This window comes from Sceloporus undulatus, chromosome 8, assembly GCF_019175285.1.
Source record: "Sceloporus undulatus isolate JIND9_A2432 ecotype Alabama chromosome 8, SceUnd_v1.1, whole genome shotgun sequence".
NCBI lineage: Eukaryota > Metazoa > Chordata > Lepidosauria > Squamata > Phrynosomatidae > Sceloporus > Sceloporus undulatus.
Window position 1 is genome coordinate 20,523,628 of NC_056529.1, and position 25,122 is coordinate 20,548,749.

The following is a 25,122-nucleotide window of genomic DNA, read 5'->3' on the forward strand; positions in this document are numbered from 1 at the left end:
TCTCTGATCATCATCTTCTTTGGACCAGTGACTTCCAGAATCCCATCATTTTGTGAGCAGGAATTATTCCCAAAGCTCTGATCTTTTTCCAAAGCCAGGACCACATTCAAGCCATTGCCACTTTCTTCTGAACCAACAACTCCTGCTCATTCTCAAGAGAAGATACCCAAACCCAAGCCATTGTCATCTTCTCTGGTTCCATTTCTGACCACAAACTCATAGAAACCTCTCAGCCAGGATGGTTCAGAAATCAAGAAAGATGGTGATGGAAAAAAGGGGTTTTCTCAAGCCTTGTTCTTCTTCAAGAAGAACCAACCAAATCCAGGATGCTGCCACCTTCTTTGGTTTCGGTTTCCGGCACCCGCAACAGGTCTGTACCTATAACCCTGTCGGCACACTCAACAGCCAGTCTATTGGACGCATTGTACTCTATTTATGTGATGAATTTGCTCATCTGCACAAGGAATGGCACCAGAGGAACTGTGCAAACTTGAAACCAAAGCCTCTGTGGTGGGGAGTTGGGAATTCCAGATGGGAATAGGAATAAGTACCATATATACTCAACTATAAGTTGCCCTCATGTATAAGTCAAGGGCAGGTTTAGGGGACAAAATTACGGATTTTGATATGGCCCAAGGATAAGTCGAGGGTAAAACGTAAGGGAATGTAGCAAAGGAAAGAATGAAGCAAAGGAAAACAAATGCCAAAGAACTTGCAAAAATCCCAGCAGGCATAATTGTTTGCGCTCACACTAAAAGCTGGATGGATGAGAGAATAGACAGGAGTCAGTGACAGATTACATTCTTGTCTTTCACGAGGGATGGTTCCTTTTTAAAATAAGAGTAAAAGCACAGTACTTACATTGACCCATGGATAAGTCCACCCAAGTTTTTGGGGTCGATTTTTAGACTTAATTTCCTAGGTTTATACACGAGTATATACAGTAGTCAGTGGGCTCATTTACCCACTGATGCCCCCCATCCCCACACTGGCATACAGTCTGCATGCTCTTCAAGAGTTTCCTTCTAATCCTGAGTAAAAGGGGACTCTTTTTACTCCAGTGAATCACTCTGGAGTGTTGATCAGATCCATATTCCACCCATTTTGGCTTTGTGCATCATCTAAACATGCCAGTGTGGGAATGGAGTGGGAACGCTTCTTTTCCTCCATGTGGATGCCACTCCTGTGCTTCCTCTACCTCATCTCCACCTGCCTTTGGAGGAACGTGACTTGCTTTCCACCTCCCCATACCCTTCTGGCCTGGCCGAATGCACCACGGCGGTCAACTTTGCTCTCACATAAGCCTATTTCTTTCGGTCTCTCAGCAGCTCAGGGGAGATTTCAGTGAGAGGCAGCAGAAACATGCCGCCAATGGGATGAAGAACTAAAGACATCATTCAACTAGGGCTCCCAAATCTGGCTGAATGCAAGCTAATTAGAGTTTGCATTAATGCTTGGCTCTTAAGAAATCCAGAAACAGAAACGGAAAAAACAACAAGGCAAAGCACCTCGTCTGCTGTACAAATTTGCCAAATGAGGGAACGCTGGCTGTTCTCACTTGCGGCAGGACGCCAGAACAAGACTGAGCTCAAAGAGCCATTACTCATATGTTAAAACAGGATGCATAACAACATGGAATGGGGAACACCGAGAGAGCACCGTTTTAATTCGGTTTTGTGGGATCCTGGGATTTGTAGATTTGTGAATTCTTAGAAATTAGAATGTTTGCCAGAGATTTCTAGAGCTGTAGTTGAGGGGAATGGGTACTTTTAAGCTGTTTCCAGTTTACGGCAATCCTAAGGTGACCCCTATCATGAGCTTTTTCGGGCTGAGAGTGTGCAACTTGCCCAAGGTCACCCAATGGGTTTCCGTGGCCAAACAGTGAACTGAACCCTGGTCTCTAGAGTCAGATTTCAATGCTCAAACCACTATACCATGCTGGGTTTCACACCATTTTACTATATCATTGTCTATAACAGGACTTAAGCATCCATGGATTTTGGTATCCATAGGGGTCGGGGGTCGGTCCTGGAACCAAATCCCAGCAGATACCAAAGGCCCAATGTAAAGAAATGAATAAAGGAGAAGGCAGCCCAATGGTAACATAGATGTTCTTGTGTGACAATATCAAATTTGGAGCAGCAAATTAAGATGGGGCAAATTTCAAGGCATGCTTACAGCTGTTCTCCAGTGGCATGGAGACATAACACTAAAGGATGCCAAGCAGCTAAGAATGGTGCTCTTCGTACTAGCCTTATCCCTGTTAGATAAGCCAAACGTTGAAGCCTCTTGCACTGGAGGGCTACACACAATTATAATTACACACCATTTGTGTGTGAACGTGTGTTATATAGAGCCCGCCGGCACTTTTAATTACCGCTTTAAGTTGTCCTATCAGAGGTGACAGAGCCAGACGTGCCCAGCTGGCAAAGGCCTGCGTGCCAGCAACCAGTGCCTGGTGGGCATGGCAGAAAACATGATAGGACAAGGTGCCAGCTCAAGTTGGTAAATGGATGGGTTTAGGGGTTTGGCACCGCCCGTCCCTCCTTACTCATCGCTCGGGGGCTTCTCATTAAAACTCCTACTGCAGAAGCCAGTATTTTACCTTCGAGGACAAAATTTACAAAGAAGGCACACTCTGCCAAAATGGTCAAGGTAGGGGAGTACCAAATTCAGCAGTCCAAACAGATTGGTGAAGGTAACTGGGGATAACCAAGGTATCCCCTGACCAGTCACATTACTTTAAAAAAGTACACTGACCCCTTCTAGATGGATTTTTCCTACAAGGTGGGTCTAATAGCAGCTGGAGGGGAGGTGAAGGGACTCGCTTATAGGCCTGATTCCCACTACCTTTTAAACCAGATCACAAATCAGTCTGAACTGGTTCAAATGACCCTGATTCCCACTTGAACCCAATCACTGAAGCAATTCGGAGAGGGGGGCCATGCGCTAGATCCATTTAACCCATGTCTTTTTGATGCTGGTTTCCCCCCGCATCTTTTTGGATAAATCAATTCCGCGCAAGTGTGAACCAGATGAGGATCAGAATCGATTTAAATTTTACCTTCGGCCGGTGGGAGCGGGTCCATTTTGAATCAATTAATTTGTCAATGTGAACCACAAGTGGGTTATTTTACAGGGGAAAAATGCAATCAGAGCAAATGTAGTGTGAACCACACTCCGCTGTCGAACCAATCCATGGATTTGGATTGCAAACCGATTTATTTGTAAGTGGGAATGAGGCCATAGTTAGAGAAATGGTTCAAAGATGTCCAACAGAGGTGCCCAGAGCTTCAGGGCAATTTTCTTTTATGCCTTTGCCAAGACAAATTTTTCCATGTAAATGTTTCTTTTAGAAGTTCCTTAACTCCGGCGACATAAAAACATGAAAGGTGCCAGATTTATTGGCCTGCGCTCTGTTCTCAGAGGGTAGTCTCTTCTAAAAAAGAAGAATAAGGATTATCTGATTTTATGGGGCCCCCTCCTCTTCTTTGTCCCACTCTAATATCCAGAGGTACAACAGACCCTTGAGAGCAGAAGATACTCTGGACTATAACTCCCACACTCCCCAGCCACCATGTGGATGCTGGGAACTGTAGCCTTCCCCCAAAAATCACTTTCTCAAGTTAGGATCCAGAAACAAAACAGATGGGAGATATATATCCATCCTGCCTTTCAGCCCTAATAAAAATGCCTTGTTTGGGGGGGGTTTCTCTCAAAGGTCAAGCAAAGGATCATGCGGGGAGAGAGAAAGAAATATAAGAGAAGGAAAAGATAAGAATAAGTGGGGGAGAAAGAGAGAAGGAAGGCAAGAAGAAGAGGAGGAGGAAAAATTCCTTTCCATTCTTTTGTTCCTAAATAAGTGCTGCTTGTTTTGCCCCACAGTGGTTCATGCCCTCGGTTTTGTTTTCACAGAAGGAGGTATTTTTCCTCCCCCAAACATTCCCACCGGCTTTACTGCTGCATCAAGAAAACGTTTTAAAAGGCCCGAGTGCGATTTATGCCAACACCTCCACCGCATCCTTGACGGCAAGATCTTTCCCAGCACTTCTGTGTCACGAGGGCTCCATCATTCGGAGGGAGCAAACACAAGTAACAAAGTTAGCTTTATTCTTTTAAAACACTGAAACGCTATTTGAAAAAAGAGGGAAATTCTTCCATTTACGCAAGCTTCCAAATTAGAAGGTGGGGCTGAATTAGTAGCTGACCCCAATTTTGCCCCCAAAGATGGGTTAAGAAAAATGCCCTGAAACCCTGGAATTTGAATATTTCCTTCCACATTATGTCTTTCTTTATTGCTAGTAAAGACTGATTCTCCCTTATCCGAAATGCCTGGGATCAGAAGCGTTTTGGAGTTCGGATTTCCCCTCCAGATTTTGGAATATTTGCACATACAAAGTGAGATCTCTTGGAGATGGGACCCAAGTCCAAACAGGGAATTCATTTATGTTCCATAGATGCCTTATACCCATAGCCTGACAGTAATTCTATACACAATATTTAAAATGATTTTGTGCATGAAACAAAGTTTGTGTGCACTGAGCCATCGGAAAGCAAAGGTGTCACTCTCTCAGCTACCCATGTGGACGATTGTGGATTTTGGACTATTTCAGATTTTGGGATTCTGGATACAGGAGACTCAACCTGTATCCGTCTTGCATATGTATGTGTGTGTAAATGATTATTGGTGTTATTTAAACTTAGCGTTATCTACATTATTTACATAAGTTGGCCCCCCGTTTTCATGGGGGATCCATTCTGGACCCCTGCGAAAGTGGACACTTGCCGATATTCAAGCCCCATAGGCTTGAATGGAGCACGTGCAAGGGGCATGAGTTGCGGGGTGGGTGCCCCATTGATATTAACAGAAGTCACCCCTCCATGAATATTCAAGACTGGAGATCTCAAGTCCGTGAGAATGGAGGAGCGACTGTATATCATTATTTATATTATCATCATGAATTCAAACTCCAATTAATTAACTGATTTCCAAGCCGCTTTAAAAACCAAAGGCATTCAAAGGCAGCTTACAAGAGAGGGAAAAAAAGCAAATCTATTTATGTATTTATTTAAAACTAAACATTGCAAAGAGGAACAGCAGAATGACTTCTGGTTGCAAAAAGGCAACACACAAACACACACAATAAACAAAACAACAGCACAAAGCCATCCCCATCAAGACCAAAGACCATCAAGAAACTACCATTTAGTGGCTTCTGCAAGTATCTGTCCTCCACAGTAAAGTTACTTTGGGGGAGGACTACAACTTCCAGAATCCCATGACGGCCAAGCTGGTTCAGGGATTCTAGGATGTGGAGTTCCCCCCCATAACATTTTCAAGCTCTGACCCTCTACAGCAGTGATTCCTAAACTTTGGTCCACCTGGTGTTTTGGACATCAGCTCCCAGAAGCCCTGGCCAACATGACAAACAGTCAAGAATTCTGGGAGCTGAAGTCCAAAACGTCTGGAGAACCAAAGGTTGGGAGCCACTGGTCTACCCTGACTGACAATGGCTCTCAAGAGGCAGAGGAATACCTTTCCCATTGTTTGCTCCTACCTGATCTGTTGGAGATTCTTGGGATTGAACCTGAGTCTTTCTGCATGCAGAGCAGACACTCTCTCCCAGTCAGTCATGGTTCCCAAACTTTGGTCCTCCAGATGTTTTGGACTTCAGCTCCCAGTAGCCCCAGCCAACTTGGTCAGGTATTCTGAAGTCCAAAACATTTGGAGGACCAAAGACTGCATACACTGGAGGACCCAATTCCACATACTTTCTAGTTTACCCTGAAAGGACAGGAGGGGGCGCAGGCTCATCATAAATGGTGCATACGTATGCCCACACACAAATATACAAATGCACACATATGCACACATGCGTCAGTCATCTGCCAGATATCCAAATACCCAGCAGGCGTGGGCGGGAAGGGGAACCAAAGGGGCAAGCGTGTTATTTCACACCAAACAAGTCCTGCTAGGCTGCTGAAAACACACGCAAGAGAACGCGGCCCAAGCAAAACACCGGCTGGCCTCCAATCTGCTCCCAAGAAAAACAGCGACAACAGCCCGGCTGGATCCCCTGCTGAATGAGCGGTATGCTCAGGTGCAAAAGAACGACGGAGACGCAGAGGGATGACCAGAATCACTAAACTGCAGAGTCAGAAGGGATCCTAGATGCCATCTGATCTAAACCCCTGCCTTCATTGAGGCAGGAATCCTGAGCGTTGCTGATTTATGGCAACCCTATGAATGGGAGACTTCTGGGAGCCTCAGTCATCAACAGCCCTGTTTGGGTCTTGCAAAACTCAGGACAGCTACGGATCCTTTGATGGAGTGGGATTACATTGGGAATTGTTTTAGGGGTGGTAAGTTACCATCTTGTGATTGTCCCATCACATCCCCAGCAATGACAAGCTGAAGAAGTTATAGTTGGATAGCTGTCCCTAGGTGGAAAAGAACAGGGAATGCCCTCTTATTCAGGTCTGGATGAGCGCTGTTGTTAAGTGCTATCAAGTCAGCTCCAAATTAAGGTGATCCTCTGGATACAGGACCTCCAAGTGCCCTGCTCAAGTCTTGCAAAATCAGGAAATACAGGTGCATGTGTGCCTTAAAGTCACCTGTCAATTTATGGCTACCCCATGGATTTCATAGAGTTTTCTCGGACAAGGAAAACTCAGAGGTGATGTGCCATTGTCTGTATCTGAAATAAAACCCTCAGCAGTGTATTCAGGATGTCTGGCATTTTCCCCTTCCAGTATGCCAGGAACCAGCACTATATTTGTGCCAACTAACTAACTAACTGGTTGGCTGGCTTCTTTCCCTGTAAACTTGGCCAGAGACCAGTGGCCAAGGGCATGGAGACCAGTATTGGTCCAGGGACCACCACTTTGAGTAGCCATCGGCACCTGTTTTTTGTCAGCAGTCTTCCATCCAAGTGCTGGCCAGGCCTGGCCCTGCTCAGCTTCCAAGATAGAGAGGATCGGATCCCTTCAGGGTATTTAAGACAAAAGAGTAGTGCGGTCAGCCCTCTATATCCACAATCATCTGTGGCTTACAAATATTAAACACACACACACACACATATATTGCAGAAAGCAAACCTTGATTCTGCCAGTTTATATCACAGACACCATTATACTATCCGACCGAATGCAATGGGACTTGAGCATCCACAGATTTCAGCATCCACGGCAGGTCCTGGAACCAAACCCTAGCAGATACCAAGGGCCCCCTGTATTCCTTGATTTCTATAAGACATAGTCCATTTCTCCTCCTGGCTAAATTTTTCCTCAGAAGAGAGTAAAACCAGGTCAGAACAATGAGGATGACTGTGTTTACATGTAACACGAAACCACAATCTATCACTGCATGTCACTGGCAGCTGGGACTTGGCACTGAATGCTGAATTCCCCTTCAGCTGTGAATATAGGAAGAGGTTTTCCAAAATTCCTCTCGGCTGCTACATGCAGAGAACTAACTAAATTTTTCCAGTGCTGAAAATTTTGGGGGAAATATTTCAGTAAACTAAGAACAAAGGGGAAGAGATGCACTGAATAGAACTGAATAGGCGATGGGATATTGAACATATTATCCCAGAAATAAGAGTAATATGGTTGCACACATTATCCCAGAAATGGGAGAACGGTTGCAAACATTATCCTAGAAATAGGATATCCCATTATCCCAAAATGATGCAAATCATTTTCTGCCATGAAAATGAAAAGCAGAAAAGTCCCCATCCCTGGGTCCCTGAAGCTCCCTGGGTCATCTCTGGCCACTTGCTGCTCAGGCCAGCCTACCTTGCAGGGGCGTTAGGATAAAAATGAGACGTGATTCTATCCATGCTGCCCTTTTTGGAACTTGGAGCAGGCAGGAATAAAGCACACAGTTTTAAAGCTGTCTAAACCCAAATTTCATACTAACTTCCCCACCCACCTCCAACCTCTTTGGGAAAAGCAGGAAGGCAACACACTCACGCAATCCCAGCTGCACAAAACCAAGGATGATGATCAAGGAAAGGGCCAGGAGTTTTGCCGCCGCAAAGCCGTCTTGGACCCGGGTGGCCGCCTTCACGCTGTAGCAGTTGACCGCTGTGAGCAGGACTGGAAAGCAAGCACAAGGAGAGATATGTCAGTTCGTCTCTGGTGCAAACGCTTTGCAAGCACCTTCTCTGTCTGGCTGCATCCGCACTGCAGAAATTATCCCATTTGACAACACTTTAACTGCGCTGGCTCAATGCTATGAAATTTTGGGAACAGTAGTTTTATGAGATGTTTAGCCTTCTCTGTCAGAGCACTCTGGTGCCACAGCAAAGTACAAATCCCAAAATTGAATAGCACTGAGTCATGGCACTTAAAGTGATGTCAAACTGATTTTTTTCTGCAGTGTGGATGCAGCTTAAAGGCAGGGAGGGAGCAAACTCATGGGTACTCATGAGCAATCCCAGGGCTCCAAATAGATGTCACACTGAATGCACACTCTCAAAACCAAGTCCCTACAAGACTATAAAATTACAGGTATGTCTCAGGGAGCATCTACACTGTAGAAATAATGCAGTTCGACCCCACTTTAAGTACTGCAGCTTCATCTATGGAATCCTGGTTTTACAAGCTTTTTTGCCTTCTCTTCCAAATCGCACTGGTGCCTCACCAAACTACAAATCCCCGGTTTCCATAAGGTTTCTCATGAACAGAATACCTTCAAGTCTGATCCACCATGGCTGTTTTTCCACTGTATGTTCCACATGCGACCCTAATGTTGCAGCAAGACCCAACCCAATCTCTTCTTTCAATCCATTCTTCACCAGGGCTGCTGGGATCTGCAATCCAACCATAGGGGCAGGGGAGGGGGATACATGATTCCTGCCCCTCTTTTGCCAAATCCCTGGAGGCATTCCAGGATTTGAAATAGGGAAGCAAGGTTGCATCATTTGGTGCCAGGGCCTAGTTCCTTAAAAGAAAGACGATTTGAAGGCAAGCAGCATCTGTCGTCTTTCTGATGCAATTAGTGTGTGTGTGTGTTTGTGTAGGTGGGGAAGAAAAATAACACCCTTGGATACACAATTGCCCTCTGACATGCTTGACATCTGGGCACTCTGGTTCAATGAATGAATGAATGAATGAATGAATGGAGGCGAAGGAGTGATTCAATTTCCTTCTACGGTTTTCAGATGACTCAAAGGCAGTCGAGACGCAAGGAGGAAGCACAATTGCATCATCCATGCACTACTCCTGCCGATCCCCTGCGCACATTGCCCATTGGCCCAGGAGCAAAGGGGTGTGTGTGTGTGTGTCAGTGTGAGAAGGAGGCAGCAGCTCTTGCTTGAGATAGAAGCATGAGTAAACACTGCGCCAAACCAGCTTAAGAAGCCTGGGAGCCGACTCTGAAACACTCTGGTGGCAAAAGAAATAAAGACTGAAATGTGTGTCACACGCATAGAGTATCTTCAAGAGAGTAAGCACAGTGTAGTGGTCTGAGTGGATTCCTTACCCAATGATTCAAGCAGATTACGGGAAAAGTCATGTGTGCTGCTAAATTTTGTCCTTGCTATGTGTGAAGTGACAAAAATAGAGTTGCTTTCTTAAACAGCCTTAACCAGGAGGCTAAGATTGAGTCCCAAGCAGTCTCTTGCTTTTCCCCTGGCCTAATGCATTTAGAAAAAGGCACTTACCCCTGCTTTTTTTAAAAAATTAACTATTTTCTGTTGTTTTCTGTTCTGATGCAATACAGAAAGGACAGCTGCTGACTTGTTCCTTTGGAAGCGGATTGGCCCCACACCTGCAGCCCTCTCCGTTTGCCTTCTGTTTCAGAGGATCCAACGCCCTTCCAAAGAAACCGCTGCAGAACCAAACCCAACTGTTCTGCCAAAAGTCAAATGGAGTTCCCAAAACCAAAAGCAAAAAAGAGAAAACCTCTACATCCCTAGATTGCACAATTAATTCAGAACACGCCAAAAAGAAATAAAAATTATACAGACACACATTCATATATACATGTTGACAAGGGGTCAAAGAGAAAAGCAAGTGGATAAAGAATTAAAGGGGATATGTAATTTTAGTTACATATGTGTTATGTATTTATTTATGTATTCTATTATAACCTGCCTTGATCCTTCTGGAAATGCAGGGTATAAATAAAATCTATTATTATTATTATTCTTCCTATTATTATTATTGGAGGGCAAGATCTTGTCTGGTCTTGGAAGTCAAGCAGGGTGACTGCTGGTTGGTACTTGGATGGGAAACAGCCAATGAATCCCAGGTGCTGAAGGCTCTATTTCAGAGGAAGGAAGTGGCAAAACCACCTCTGAGGATCCCTTGCCAAAAAAGAACCCTCTGAAATTAATGGGGCCGCAGTAAGTCGATAGGCAACTTGAAGGCACATGCATACACACAATGGCAACCACAACCGAGGCTTGCAAATGAAGCAAGGCCGTTCGAAGAATTGCAAAGCAAGACGCTTCGGATCAAGAGGAAAAGGCAAGCACCGTTGGTTTGGCCTCCTGCCATTATGCCACACCAGAAACGGAAAACCACACGGGTACAGATGTTGCCTTTATGACAATCTCAATTCTCCTTTTTTACTAAAAGTTTTGCAGCCTATAGATTTTGGAAGCTTGCTGAGCAACAAGTTAAACCGAATGGCAGAACGGCAGAGTTGGAGGAAACTCCAGATGCCACCTAAGGGAGGAATCCAGAGCTTAGAAACAGTGGTTCCCAAACTTTGGTCCTCAAGGTTTTTGGATTTCAGTTCCCAAAATTCCTGAGACTGTTGGCCATGCTGGCTCAGACGTCTGTCAGTGGAAGTCCAAAACACCCAGAGGACCAAAGTTTGGGAACCACTGGCTCAGAGCATCATTGACCGGCAACATCACTTGCTCAAAGAAATCTTAGCCAACCCACATCACCTGCTCTCCTTAAAAAATCCCCCCCCCCCAAATCTTCCATCTTCATGGACAATCCAGAAGATGTGCAATCCCAGGGAAAGGACCAATTGTGTCAATTAAATCTATAGGTGTTCTTACTCAGAATAAGTGTATGTGGCACCAACCATGTATTCTGCCAGTGGTTTTACCTGTCTCTCTGTTTGCCGTCTCTTGCAACCTACAGGGTTTCCGGGGAATATTTGCAAAGTAATTTAAGGCATTTATTCAGAGTGTCATCTTCCAGCAAGGAGTCAGTTTGATCTTATCCACTGAGCCCTGCAGTATTCAGAGGGAAAATAAAATAAACTAAAATGCCCCATTGTATATAATGGGACTTGAGCATCCATGGATTTGGGTATCCATGGGGGGTCCTGGAACCAAACCCATCAGATAGCAAGGACCCACTGTAGTGTTTAATCCCATTAAATACAGTGGGGTTTATCATCATCATCATCATCATCATCATCATCATCATCATAGTGGGCCCTTGGTGTCTGCTGGAGTTTGGATACCCAAATGTGCGGATGCTCAAGTCACTTTATATACAATGGCGTCCCTTATATATAATAGCAAAATCAAGGTTTGCTTTTTTGAATGAAGAAAGAAAGGGGTGTGTGTGTGTGTGTGTGTGTGTATATATATAATTTTTAAGACATAAGGAGGTTGAATCTGTGGGTAAGGAATCCATTCAAAGCACTACACTATGCTGGCTCTCTTGAAGGTATGCTTCCAAGATGAGGATGCTTGCTCTTATCCTGGCAGGTGCAAGTTGCACCAAGGTGCGCGTGATCCCATTACTTCCTCCTCGCCTCTCTCTGTTTTTGCTATAAAACTCTCAACACATCAGCTTTGTTTTGCTCCCTGCAAGTCTACCTTTTGCCTCCACACACTCATGACCCAGTTTCTAAACCACTATAATCCCTAGGAAGCAGGTTGCTCTGAAGGCATGGAGGATTTTTAACAGGGGGATGGGGGGGATTTCTAATCAAATTCAATCCTGAATCTCATTAGAATGCCTCCAAGGGGCCTCCTGAGCTGCATCACTCAGGAAGAAACAAAGGGACAAACAAACAAAGGAAGGCATTTCTTTTTGTCAGCCTAACTTTTCGAACATGGGTCTGTATAGCATTGCGTTACAAAGGGCACCTCCAGCTTCTAGGCTGCATCTGCACTGCAGAAATAACACAGTTTGGCACCGCTTTAACAGCCAGGGCTCAAGGCTATGGAATCCTAGGTTTGGTGAGGTATTTATCCTTTCTCCATGATAGCCCTGGTCCCACAACAAATTACAAATCCCAGGATTCCATAGCATTGGGACATGGATGTTAAAGCGGTGTTAAACTGCCTTAATTCTGCAGTGCAGATGCAACCCTTTGTTGTGTGCCTTCAAGTGGTTTTTGACCTATGGCGACCCTAAGGTGAAACTATCATAGGACTTTTTTGCCATTGCCCTCCTCTGAGACTGAGAGAGTATGACTTGCCCAAAAACACCCAGCGGGTTTCCATGGCCGAGCTGGGATTCAAACCCTGGCCTCCAGAGTCATAGTCCAACCCTCAAACCACTCTACCTGTACTATGTTGTCCAGCATGTTAAAAAAACAAGTGGATCTGTAAATTCCAAAATGGAAACAATAAGAAAAGTGGGGTCTGGTGAAAGAAAAAAACCATCCCTGGATGCTTTAGCTTTGCTTTGATAGTGTCTTCCTGCATGGTAGAATGGGGCTGGATTGGATGATCCTTAGGGTCTCTTCCAACAATAGGATTCTATGATTTGTGCCTGTTGGGTACCGTATCTATCTTTCTTTCCTGGAAACTCACCAGGAATCAGCAGCCGATGGCCACTGCAACAGCATTGGCCCATGAACCACCACTTTGAGCGGCACTGCATCCTAAAGCTTAGTTCTTGGCAGCAAAGTTAAAATAGACAGGTATTTCTGCCTCCACCTCCTTTGCCTTTGCCCCTGCCTACCACTGGAACACAGCCTCCCAAATTTCTCTGAGATTATTTGGCTCTTGGGCTGGCCGAGGTTCCCCATCTTTGTTCCAAGAATCTCAGCTGAAGACATGTCAGCAAAGCCAACATTTGGGTAACTGTTGCATTTGCAGGAGACATTCTCGCATCATTTCCCTGCACAGGTGTTTCTGCAGACAGGTATGTAGCTGCAAAAAACCTTTTATCGTTGTGCTACAAGGAGAGCAGCAGCTCTGAACTATTGTGCCGGCAGAGGAGTAGATCAGGACCCCCTATTATGGTCAAAAGCAGAATCGCTGCTCCCTGGAAACCAAGCAAATATTTATCTATCCCTTCTGCATATGGTCGGTTAAATCCACCGCTCACTGCGAGATTTGAGGATTTTGAAACAGGGGAGATTATGGGTACAATTGAGATCCTGGCTTTATGGGACTGTAAAAAGGTTCTTTTAAAAGAAAGGAGAAGGCAGGCTAAGAAATATAAACAGAAGGAATTGCTTTGAGAAAGGTACAAAGTCGGCACAAGGAAGGTGGCTACACAGTCCCTTGAAAAGCTGGTTAGGAAAGGATGGGGAAGACAGAGGGCTGGAAAGGAATGGGGCAGTGAGACGGACACTCCAGCATTATTATTATTATTATTATTATTATTATTATTATTATTATTATATTATATCATATTAATTTATATTCTGCTCTTTCCCCAGAACTAGGACTCAGAGCAGTTCACAATGTTGTTGTTGCGTGTCTTCAACTCATTCTGGGGTTTTCCATCTGCCTTGGTCCAGGCCTCGGAGGTGGAAAAGATCTGCTGGACCTGATCCTATTCCCCACCACCACTCCCTTCTCCTTTTGTGTCGTGTCTTCTTAGATTGTAAGCCTGAGGGCAGGGAACCGTCTGACTAAAAAATTGATGTACAGCGCTGTGTAAACTTACAGCGCTTTATAAATAAAGGTTAATAATAATAATAATAATTTTCTTGGCAAGTTTCTTCAGAGTGGGTTTGCCATTGCCATCCTCTGAGGCTGAGAGAGTATGACTTGTCCAAAGCCACCCAGTGGCTTTCTCTGGCCAAGCCAGGATTCGAACCATGGTCCCCCAGTGTCCTAGTCCAACGCTCCAACCACTACACCACGCTGGCTAGCAAAGAGCAAAGACACAGGCCCCAAGACCTCCATCCTACAACGCAACCCTTTCTCAGCCATTCCTGGAAAACCCTTCAAGCGAATTCTAGAAATTGATGCAATTTTAGAAACTGGAAAGGAATGGAAGACACCTGAATGATAGGGACAGAAATATACAAGGCAAGATTTAATCGAACTTTCATTATGGCTTACACTCCTTGCCTGAGAAAACCCTATAAAATTAATGAGGTTGGCATAATAAGTTGACAAGTGACCTGAAGACACATATGCACACAAGCATAAGGCACCAGATCCCATCTGATCATGGAAGCTAAACATGACCAACTCTGGTTAGTACCTGGGTGGGAGACCAACAACAATAAATACCCGGCGCAGTAGGCTGCATTTCAGAAGGCGGCAATGGCAAACCCACCTCTGAGCATTCCTTGGCTAAGAAAACCTTTGAAATTCAGGGGGTGGCCACAAGTCAACAAGCAACTTGAAGGCGCACGCTCTCACATACATGGCTTGATCTTGGGAGCTAAGGAGGGTCGTCCATGGTTAGCACTTGGATGGGAGACCGGTAATGAATCCCAAGTGCAGTAGGCTCTACTTCAGAGGAAAGAATTGGCACAAACACCTCTAAGAAAACCCCATGAAATTCACTGTGAAATCGAAGGCTTTCATGGCCAGCATCCATAGTTTTTGTGGGATTTTTGGGCTATGTGGTCATGTTCTAGAAGAGTTTATTCCTGATGTTTCACCAGCATCTGTGGCATCTGGCATCTTCAGAGACGAAATATGAATAAAATAAATAAATAAATAAAAATCTTGCCAGCCACAGATGCTGGTGAAATGTCAGGAATAAACTCTTCTAGAACATGGCCAGAGCCCAAAAAACCTACGAAATTCGTTTGTTTTGTTTAACTTTATTTTTATACACATTAAAAAAATATAAGCAATATATGTTATTTACATTCCTGTTATTTCTTATTGCACAGTCTTTACAATTTTTTAACATCCTTCCGCTCCTTTGTGTTAAATATCTTGCTTAATTATATTAAAGAACTTCTGCATCTTTTGTCATAGCTTTTTTATGGCTTCAGTGAATGCTCAAGTCCCATTGAATACAGTTGTCACCCATAGTGAGTTTCCATGACCAAGCTGAGCATTGAACCCTAGTCTCTAAATGTATAGAATCATACAATCCACTACACCATAGATATATAAATATACAGTGGGCCCTTGGTATCCGCTGGGGTTTGGTTCCAGGAGCCCCATGGATAGCAAAATCTGTGAATGCTCAAGTCTGATTAAATGCAATGGCATCGTAAAATGGTGTCTCTTATATAAAATGGCAACATCAAAGCTTGCTTTTTTGGAATGTATATATATTTAAAATAGTTTCAAGCCGCGGTACTTGAATCCATGGATTAAAAACAAAAATCCATGGATACAGAGGGCTGACTGTACGTATATGTATTTTTTAAATGCAAGGGGATTCCCTGAGAAAATGGTTGCAAGGGTTCTTCCAAGGTAAAAAGACCCCGCAGGGCAAAGGAATAAGGAGAGGAGCCGGTGAAGCCTTGAAAAATAAATAAATATAAAAATAGAAGACGGCAAGCTGAGCAGAGAGGTCACATGCGTGGCCTCCGAGTGACTGCGCCACTGCCTCCTATTGATCCCTTTATAATCCAGGAGCAACACGGAACCCGTGCGGGGTTGCCTAGCAACAGCACACGGTTCTGCTCTGGCCCTAGCACATGCTTAGTGTCTCCCATAGCATTTCATGGCTCACTCTCTCCATACATCTTGAACTTGGGGCTTGTCGCTGATGTAGCGGAGGCACATGCATTTATAATGGCAGGGGCCGCAAGAAAATCAATGTCCATGGCAGCAATTCCACATCAGTAGCCACAGGAAAATCAATGGCCATAGCAATAATCCCACATCATGCAATGGGAGGGAGAGGGTCACAAGAACACAAGGGATGTCTCAATAGCATCCCGGGCAAAGGCTGACCCATCCTTCAAAGCTGGGTTCGAGAGATGTGGAAATCTCACCCGGCTCCTAGAACAGAAATCTATTGATAAAAGGCAGGGCTTCAGGGCAAAAAAATGGTACTTAAGTCTTACACTTGACAACTAGGATATCATTGTATTTATTTATCTACTACCTCTTCTATTTATTTATATCCCACCCTTTCCCCAAACTGGGACTCAGGGCGACTAACAACATTAAAAACAGTACAATTAAAAGCATACAGGAATGGTACCTATCCGATTTATTTCGTGGTTGTTGTGTGCCTCTCCGATTTCTGGCAAACCTATCATGGGGTTTTCATGGTAAGGTTGGTTCAGAGGTGGTTTGCCATGGCCTTTTCCTGAGGCTGAGAGAGTGTGACTTGCATAAGGACCCCCAATGGGTTTCCATGGCTGAGCGGAAAATCAAACCCTGGTCTCCAGATTCACAGTCCAACACTATGAATATAAGGTGTTTTTATAAAATAAATGAATTTCCTGTTTAGACTTCATTATGTATTTGCACATATTCCAAAATGTAGAACACCTCCGGTTCCAAGCATTTCAGAAAAGGGAGACCCAACCTGCATCTAGCTAACAAACAATAGTTTGTGGAAGAAAGATGGAGCCACAAATTGCAATAAATTCAACAAGCCAAACTATGGATCATTTTAAGGGATGCTCATCTGCTAAGGTACAGAAGTCAATGTAAGAAAAGCCCTTTTATGACATTTCTTCAGTGGGTCCTATGAAAGGAGTTTTAACAACCCTGCAAGGTAGGAAAACATCCAAAATATTACAGAGGATATTATATATGCACTATTCTCTCACTTTTGTAGAGGACATAAAAACAAACCATGGAGTGAGGAAGAACAGATGCTATATATTAAGCTTGGCTCCAGCATCCTAGCCCCCATTCAATGGCTGCATCTGCAGGGCAGAAATAATCCAGTTTGGCCCCAGTTTGATTGGTGTGGCTCAATGCTATGGAATTCTGGAATGTGCGGTTTGTTGCAGCACTAAACTGGGGTCAAACTGGATTATTTATGCACTGTGGATGCAACCAGCATCTCTGCTCCATTTCTTATTCCTTCCCTGTCACCCATTGCAAAATATCAAGACAATCCCATCCCCGCCTTCACGCCCCCCCTCCACTTTCCTCTGTTTTGGACGTTGCTCAATCTGACAACCCTGACCTCAACGGCTAGAGAGAGAAAAGGCCAGGGGAGGCAAAGGGAGCCTGCATTTTTATTTGACATGTAATTAAGCTTGCAAAAGAAAAGAGAAAGGGCCGTGACATCACAACCGCGCCAGACTCTTATTCTTTGAGGCCTGTTTATCGTTCCCGCAAAGAAGGGAGGCTTGCAGCCCAAACGTTGCACAATCCCATGCTCTTTCCAGATCAGCCGGTTTGGGGCAACGGCTTTTCCCCAACCTGGATGCCCTGCAGCCTGTCTTGATTTAGTAAGTCCTTTGGCAAGGTCCCCCCATGGTAGTCTTGCAAATAAGCGAGTAAAATGCAGGCTGTATGAGGTTACTGTTGGGTGGATTTGCAACTGGTTGGCCGACCAAACCCAAAAGATGCTCATCCGTGGCTCCTTTTCATCCTGGAGAGACGAGACTAGTGGGTTTCTGGGTCCAGGGCTGTTCAACATCTCCATCGATCGCTTGGATGATGGAAAAGGGGACATAAAATTTGCAGATGGCATTAAATGAGGAGGGATAGATAATACTGTACTCCAGAGGACAGGGTTAGAATTCAAAATGGCCTTAACAGATTAGAAAGTTGGTCCGAAACTAACAAAATTAGTTTTAACAGGGAGAAATGTAAAGGACAGTTGGTCCTCCTTATCCATGGATTTGAGCCTCCACAGCTTGAAACTATTCAAAAAAAGGTATAAACTCCAAATAGCAAACCTTGATTTCCCATTTTATATAAGGGACACCATTTTGCTATAGTATTACATTTAATAGGACTTGAGAATCCACAGGTTTGGTTATCCACGGGGGATCCTGGAAACAAATACCAGCGGATAACAAGGACCCACTGTACAGTGAAAGCGGTGTCAAGCTGCATAATTTCTGCAGTGCAGATGAGTCCTAAAAGCAAAAGGAGAAGAAGAAGAGAGCCTTTTGCTCCATCTGGGAGCATAAAAGCATTCATTCTTAGTGTGGTCAGTGCCAAGAGGCACGTGGGTAGAGCCGTTGTTGGGCTGGCAAAGGACAAGGGTGCCAAGTCTTGCCTCCAGAAACGCTGGCCAAGGGACCTTTTTAAGCGTTTCCTAGGAGGCAGAGAGCACATGAAATATGCCACCCGCCCATCCACCCAACAAGACTTGCCCAAGGCTATCTGCAAAGCCAGAGCTGACAGCTGTTGGGTGCTGCTGAAAAAATCCTCCCCAGCAAGCTGAAAAGGAAGAGAGGAGAGCAAAGTTGAGTTCCTACAAATAGGTCAGCTCTCCAACAAGGGAAGAAAGAAAAGCCCATAAATGAGCTGAGAAAAATGGGAAGAAAAGATACCCAAGCAAGCACTGGTTTGGCCTTTTGGCAACTTACCGGGTGCTAAGCAAAGTTGTGGGTTTGTTTTAAAGGAATGCAAGAGCCAGTGTGGTGTAGTAGTTTGACTAAGGTTTTCTTAGGTAAGAAATGCTCAGCAGTGGTTTTGCCAGTTCTTTTGTTCCAAAGAGTGTGAGTGTACACAAACTTGGTTTCATGCACAAAATTCTTTAAACTTTTGCACATGAAATTACCTTCAGGCTATGGATATAAAGTGAATAGGAAACATAAATGAATTTTGTGTGTGGATTTGGGTCCCATATCCAGGATAACTCATTATATAGATGCCAGCGTGATGTAGTGGTTTGAGCAATGGACTATAACCCTGGAGACAGGGTTTGAATCTTGGCTTGGCCATGAAACCCACTGGGTCATCTTGGGCAAGTCGCACTCTCTCAGCTTCAGAGGATGGCAAAGGTGATAGGGTTGCCATAAGTTGCTAGAAATTTGGGGACTACAAGGAAGATTTCTTATGGAGGATAGGATTCTTATTTGGGAGGACAAGTTGCCCTCCCCATAGTGATGTGCTCATGGCAAGGGGATTCAGAGACTCAGCCGTTTTAGTCTGGAATAGCAGTATGCAAAGAGATCTTGTAGCATCTTTGGGACTAACTGAGCGGAAGAAGTTGTAGTGTAAGTTTTCGAGTTGAGTGGAACTGGGATCCCATTCAAACAACAACAACAACAACAACAACAACACACTGGGCCCTTGGCATCCACTGGAATTCGACTCCAGGATGCCCTTGGGTACCAAAATCTGGAGAATGCCCATAAAATACAATGGCATACCAAAATGATAACCCTTACATAAAATGGCAAAAACAAAGTTTGCTTTTTGGAATAATATAAATATATATATATATTCTCAAGCCATGGATGCTTGAATCTGTGGATATAGAGGGCCAACTGCAACAACAACAAGTTTATTTAACACATCCTTCTCACCCTTCTTCAAAAGATGAAGGCATACTCCATTGGGCACCAATGAAAGTATGTTCAGCATCACTGTACCCCAAATCCTGACATTGTTGGTTTGCTATCTTTATCTGTCATGTTTACATTCTGCCTTTCCAGCAATGAGTTGAAGGGGCTCTCCATCACCACTCTCCAGCCTCACATCAGCCTTGGGAGGTAGGACAGGTTGAGACAGAATGAGTGTGGCCTAAGCTCCTTCTCTGAAAGCTGACCTAAAGAGGGTAAGGGCTGACCTTCTAAGTGCCAGGGCTTAACCACTTCACACTGTTATATTTTTGCTAGTTGTGGGCAGAATCAATAAAGGAATCCAACTGGTTTTCGGTATGAAGGACAGCTTTATATAGGAACAAACTCAGAACATACAAGACGATTCCTCAAAGGGGGAGAATGCAATCCATGCCTTAAAGCACTAAACCAATCTGCCTTTCCAGAAAACACCAAACAACCTACATTCTTTCTCCAGCCAGCTCAGCAGGTAGCAATAGACCTAGTAGTTTACTAATGCCTCTTCCCTTCAGGTCCTGTTTGTTTCCAGCTCTCAGTAATCCAGGCTGAGTCTCCCTTCTCCGAAATGCTTGGGACCAGAACTGTTTTGGGATTTCAGTTTTGCAGATTTTGCAATATTTGCACATACATCATGAAACAACTTGGAGACGGGACCCACGCAATTCACTGATGATAAACACACAGCCTGGACATAATTTTAGACACAATATTTAAAAATCATTTTGTGCATGAAACAAAGTTTGGGCAAACCGTCAGAAAGCAAAGGTGTCTCTCGCTCAGCCACCCACCTGGGCACTTTTGGAGCATTTCCCAATTCCAGGGAACTTGTATTGCCAGGTTCTCCAAATAGTTTCATGCAGCAAAGAGCTATGAAGAAGGCTGCGTTCTAGCTAAATGCCTAACAAAAGTATTAATTCCAGCCCATTGAGCAATGTACGTTTCTCTGTGAGATTAACATACTGTCCACACTCAAAAGAACAGGAATCTTTATTTTTGGCATCTTGTTCAGTCTATGCAAAAGGATACGCTTCCCAACCTTCAAATAAGGGGACATCTCTTCTAAAAAGAGACACCTGCCAGCCCTACAAGAGACATGTTTTCTGACTCTCAAAGTAGGGACATCCTTTATAACAAGGGAGCCCTCCCAGTCCTATTGAAGAGTGGGTCACTTTTTGCAACAGGTCTGCCCTTAAGATGAGACCACTTGCAGTGTTACTACTACTACTAGAGACGTGTCCGGAAGCACCTATAACCCATCTGGACTTTCCTGCCCCAGTTTCACAACAGAGGTTTGTTTTCCCCTGTTATGTTTCTTTCTTTCCCATCAAGACATTTCCTTTTTAAACTGCACTAACCTGGCAGCTCCTCTTCATTGCAAAACATTCTGGTTATACCACAGACGACAGCAGAAAGAGACCGAAACCATCCGTTGGCACAGAAACAGACCCTCCTACTGTAATATCCTTTAGATATTGCTATGGTCCAGGATGTTGAGTACCTACCTGCCTTCTATGCTTCTCATGCTATCTGGTGGACTGGCAGTTTTTGTGCCCTACTGGGCCACATTTGTGCCCACATTTGTGCCCACGGCTCCTTCTGCCTTTCCTGGAGATCTGCACAGACTTGCAACCAATGCCTTGCAGTTCAGACCACTACTGGTCCATGGACCAACACTTTGAGTAGCCTTCCTTTAGGCTACACTTGGGAGTCTTCTCTCCAAGACTTACTCCTTCTGGAAGGCAAGTACAAGATCTAAAGGTTATTAAGAGGGTCAGTTTCTGTGCCACACACTCTGCCAATTCTGCTGGTGGGTCCAGCAGTATTTGGCTTTAAGGTCCTACTTCTTCCCAACCTGAGATTACTTGCTGAGGATGGAAAGGCACTCTTGCCCATGCTCAACAAGCAAGAGCCGCGCTAGTTGTGGCACTACTTTCAGCCCCGTCAAGCCAAGCATCCTTTCTTTTGGGCTCCAACTCTGCAGACTCCTGCAACCAGCATGACCAACATCCACTTTCTCGGATGTGAACCAGATGCACATTATTAGCAGCCAGCCTCAGAGGCCTTCCTTTGACAACTCCCCCAGCAGACGGCTGCAGGATTCTGGGGGCTCCAGTCCCCCAAGTTTGGAGGAGAAGGCACCCCTTTCTCCAAAAGATGACTACAGTACTAAAAGCAAGGCTGGCCCCTCTGTCCTGAATGCAGACAGGTCCTGTGGTGCATCTGGCACTTAGAAATAATGCTCTCTGACCTCACTGCAACTTCCAGGGCTCCATCCTACAGAATCCTGGGATTTGTAGTCTGCTGAGGCACCACCAGCACTTTTGGGCAGAGAAGGCTGATGATTGATTATGGATCTCCAGCCAGCCAGCCTACTACTCCTCCTCTTACCACCCCTATCACCATCTCAAGATGCTTCTCCCTCTCCTCCCCATCTCTCCCTCCTCTTGATGATGATTGATGATCGATCCCCCCTCAGCCAGCCTATGACTCCTGCCGCTATTACCACGGCTATCCTCCTCCCCCCCAGGCCTCCTTACTATTGGTGATTATTGATGATCGATCCCCCCAATCAGCCTATGACTGCTGCCATTATTAACATTGCTCTCTCCCTCCTCTTGATGACTGATGATCGATCCTCTGCCTGCTGCCCCTGGCACCCCTTCTCTTCTCCCTCTCCTTCTACTCACGGACGCAGAGGGCAGCCAGGAGCTTGGCGGCGGCGCTGGGGACGGGGCAGTGGGGGAAGAGGGGCTTGAGGAGGTAGGTGGCGAAGACGAAGGCCACGATGTACTGGGAGGAGGGCCGGATGATGAGCAGCTCGACCCAGAGCTTGAGGAAGGCGGGCAGGGGCCCGTAGACCTCCAGGACGTAGGCGTAGTCCCCGCCGGACTTGGCCAGGGTGGTGCCCAGCTCGGCGTAGCAGAGGGCGCCCACGATGGAGAAGAGCCCGCAGGCCGCCCAGACCACCAGCGAGAGCCCCGGGGAGCCGGCCTCCCGAAGCACCCCGGTGGGCGCCACGAAGATGCCCGAGCCGATGATGGTGCCCACGATGATGGCCACGCCGTTCGAGAGCGTGATGCTCCGCTGCAGCGCCACGTTCTCCTTCCCCCCGTCGGCCTCCAGCATGCCCTGCCCTTCTTCCTCGGGAGGGCAGCCCCCCGAGGCCGAGGAAGGGCGCTTCTTCAGGCCCTCGCCGCCCAGCGCCATGCCTCCGCCTCCTCTGCCTCCCGGTGCGTCAAAAGGCGCAGGGCGCACGGAGCGGGCCTCGCTCGGGGAGCTTCTCCGGCCCAAAGCAGAGCCCGGGAGAAGGAGGCCGGCCTCTCGGGGAGGGACCCAGGCACCAAGGACCCGGCTGCGGGGCTCCTCCGACCCGCAGCACGCTTCCAAAGGCCGCCTCTCCCGATGCTGCTGGGGCTGAAGAAGGAGAAAGGCTTTTGAAGCGCCGGCCGGCAAAGAAGAAGAAGAAGAGGAGGAGGAGGGAGGGAAGGAAGGAAGGAAGGAGGGGCCAAGCAGGCCTCGGGGGCGCGCCTCGGTCGGGAGCGAGCAGCAGAAGGAGGAGGAGGAGGAGGAGGAGAGCAGGCGCTTCCCTCAGGAGCCATCCTCATCATCCTCATCCTCCTCCTCCTCAGCCCCGAAAGGAGAGGATCCCAGGGTTTAGGGGCTCTGGCCTGGAAAAGGGAGAGAGGGCACCTCCGGATCCTAAGAATGTAGGCCTGGTCACAGTATAGAGAGAGAGATCATAGATATCATAGATAGAGATATACATGTGCATATATGACACACACACACACACATATATATAAAGATAAACGTATATTATATTCATACACATATAGATGGATAGATAGATATTATATAATATACAGTACTGTACATAGACATAGATAGATAGACATAGACATATACTGTATCACATAGATAGACATATATATATATATATATATAATACACATTATATACATACACATATTATGTATTCATACACACACACACACACACACATATATATCTATTCCAGATAGTATATGCCTGTGTGTATAAATATGACGTGTGTGTTACATATTCATATACTTTATACACACACATTATATACACACATTATGTTATGTATTGATATATTCATACACACACACATTCAATAGCATATGCATGTATGTATATATATGTGTGTGTGTGTATTATGTATTCATACATATTCAGATACACACACACACACACACTCCAGATAGTGTGTGTGTGCATATGTACACATGCATGAACATATATATACACATATATATTCCAGATAGTGTATGCACATGTGTATACTATTATTTTGTGTCTGTACACACACACACACACACACATATATATATATATGGGGTATGATTTTTATATTGCCATATTGATTTCTGTGTTGCCATAAGTGAGAACCCACTGGAAGGCACACAACAACAGAGTATAGGATTGTTAGAATGAAAACAGCAACACAATTGCAAACAGTCCAAACACACACACTCAGATTTAAGTATTTTCAACGTTTACAATCGCGCTGCAGTTTTAATGCTAGCACTGCTAGTTTGTTGTGTGCCTTCCAGTGGTTGTATATGTGTGTGTGTGTGTGTGTGTGTGTATATATATATATATATGTGTGTGTTTTTGCTGTTTGCAATCATGTTGCTGCTTTAATTCCAACAACACTACAGTCTGTTGTCGTCGTGTGCCTTTCAGTGTTAGTTTTCTGAGGGTGTTTTGGGGCTCTGTGCCCATGTTCTAGAAGAGTGTCTTCCTGACGTTTCGCCAACATCTGTGACTGGCATCTTGAGAGAAATGCCATAGACTCTCTTGAGAGACGCTGGCGAAACGTCAGGAAGAAGCTCTTCTAGAACATTGGCCACAGAGCCCCAAAACACCCTCAAAAAACTATGGATGCCATCGGCCACAAAAGCCTTTGACTTCACATTGCCTTCCAGTGGCTTCTGTTTTACAACAATGGCCCTAAGGCAAACCTATCCTGTTTGTTTGTTTTTCCCCTGGCAAGATCTGCTCAAAGGAGGTTTGCCTTCGCCATCCTCTGAGGCTGAGAGAGTGTGACATGAGAAGGTCATCCAGTGGGTTTCCGGCTGATCAAGGAGAATCAAACCCTGGTCTCCAGAGCCGGAGCCCAACACTCAAACCATGCCAGGATTCCATAGCAATTAAAGCGGTGTCAAACTGGATTGTATCTGCAGTGCAGACGCAGCCTGAGCAGCAAAACAAAATGCAAGGGCTTCCCATTGCTCTCTCTCTCTCTCAACTTCCGATCCGTTGCCCTTTTGCCAGGTCAAATGCCAAAGGAGGCATTGCTGAAGTCAAGAGACACCCGGAGTGAACTTCTCCTGTTGCAACAGGCAACTTAAGCTGGTCTCCGCAGAAGCCGGGTATCGCTTTACCCCACTTTATATCTCCTGCTTGCCCTTCCCAAGCAAGGACATACAGTATATATATCTGTGTTATATAGATATATAGATGCTGTGTTGTTATGCATGGGGAGTGTGCATGTTTTCTTGGGGGGGGGGTTTGACAATTTT

General features: G+C 45.3%; 1 protein-coding gene across 1 annotated transcript in view; it reads right to left on the reverse strand.

Annotated features, from left to right (window-relative positions):
- Positions 1-23,156, reverse strand: part of SLC7A5 (solute carrier family 7 member 5) — a 41,692-nt gene extending 18,536 nt beyond the window's left edge. The window contains exons 1-2 of the mRNA XM_042438031.1: positions 22,261-23,156; positions 7,975-8,100 (exon numbers count right to left, since the gene is read on the reverse strand). Of these exons, the coding sequence (XP_042293965.1) occupies positions 7,975-8,100; positions 22,261-22,780 (646 nt within the window). The 5' untranslated portion in view covers positions 22,781-23,156. The remainder of the gene's footprint in view (positions 1-7,974; positions 8,101-22,260) is intronic.
- Positions 23,157-25,122: the final 1,966 nt, after the last annotated feature.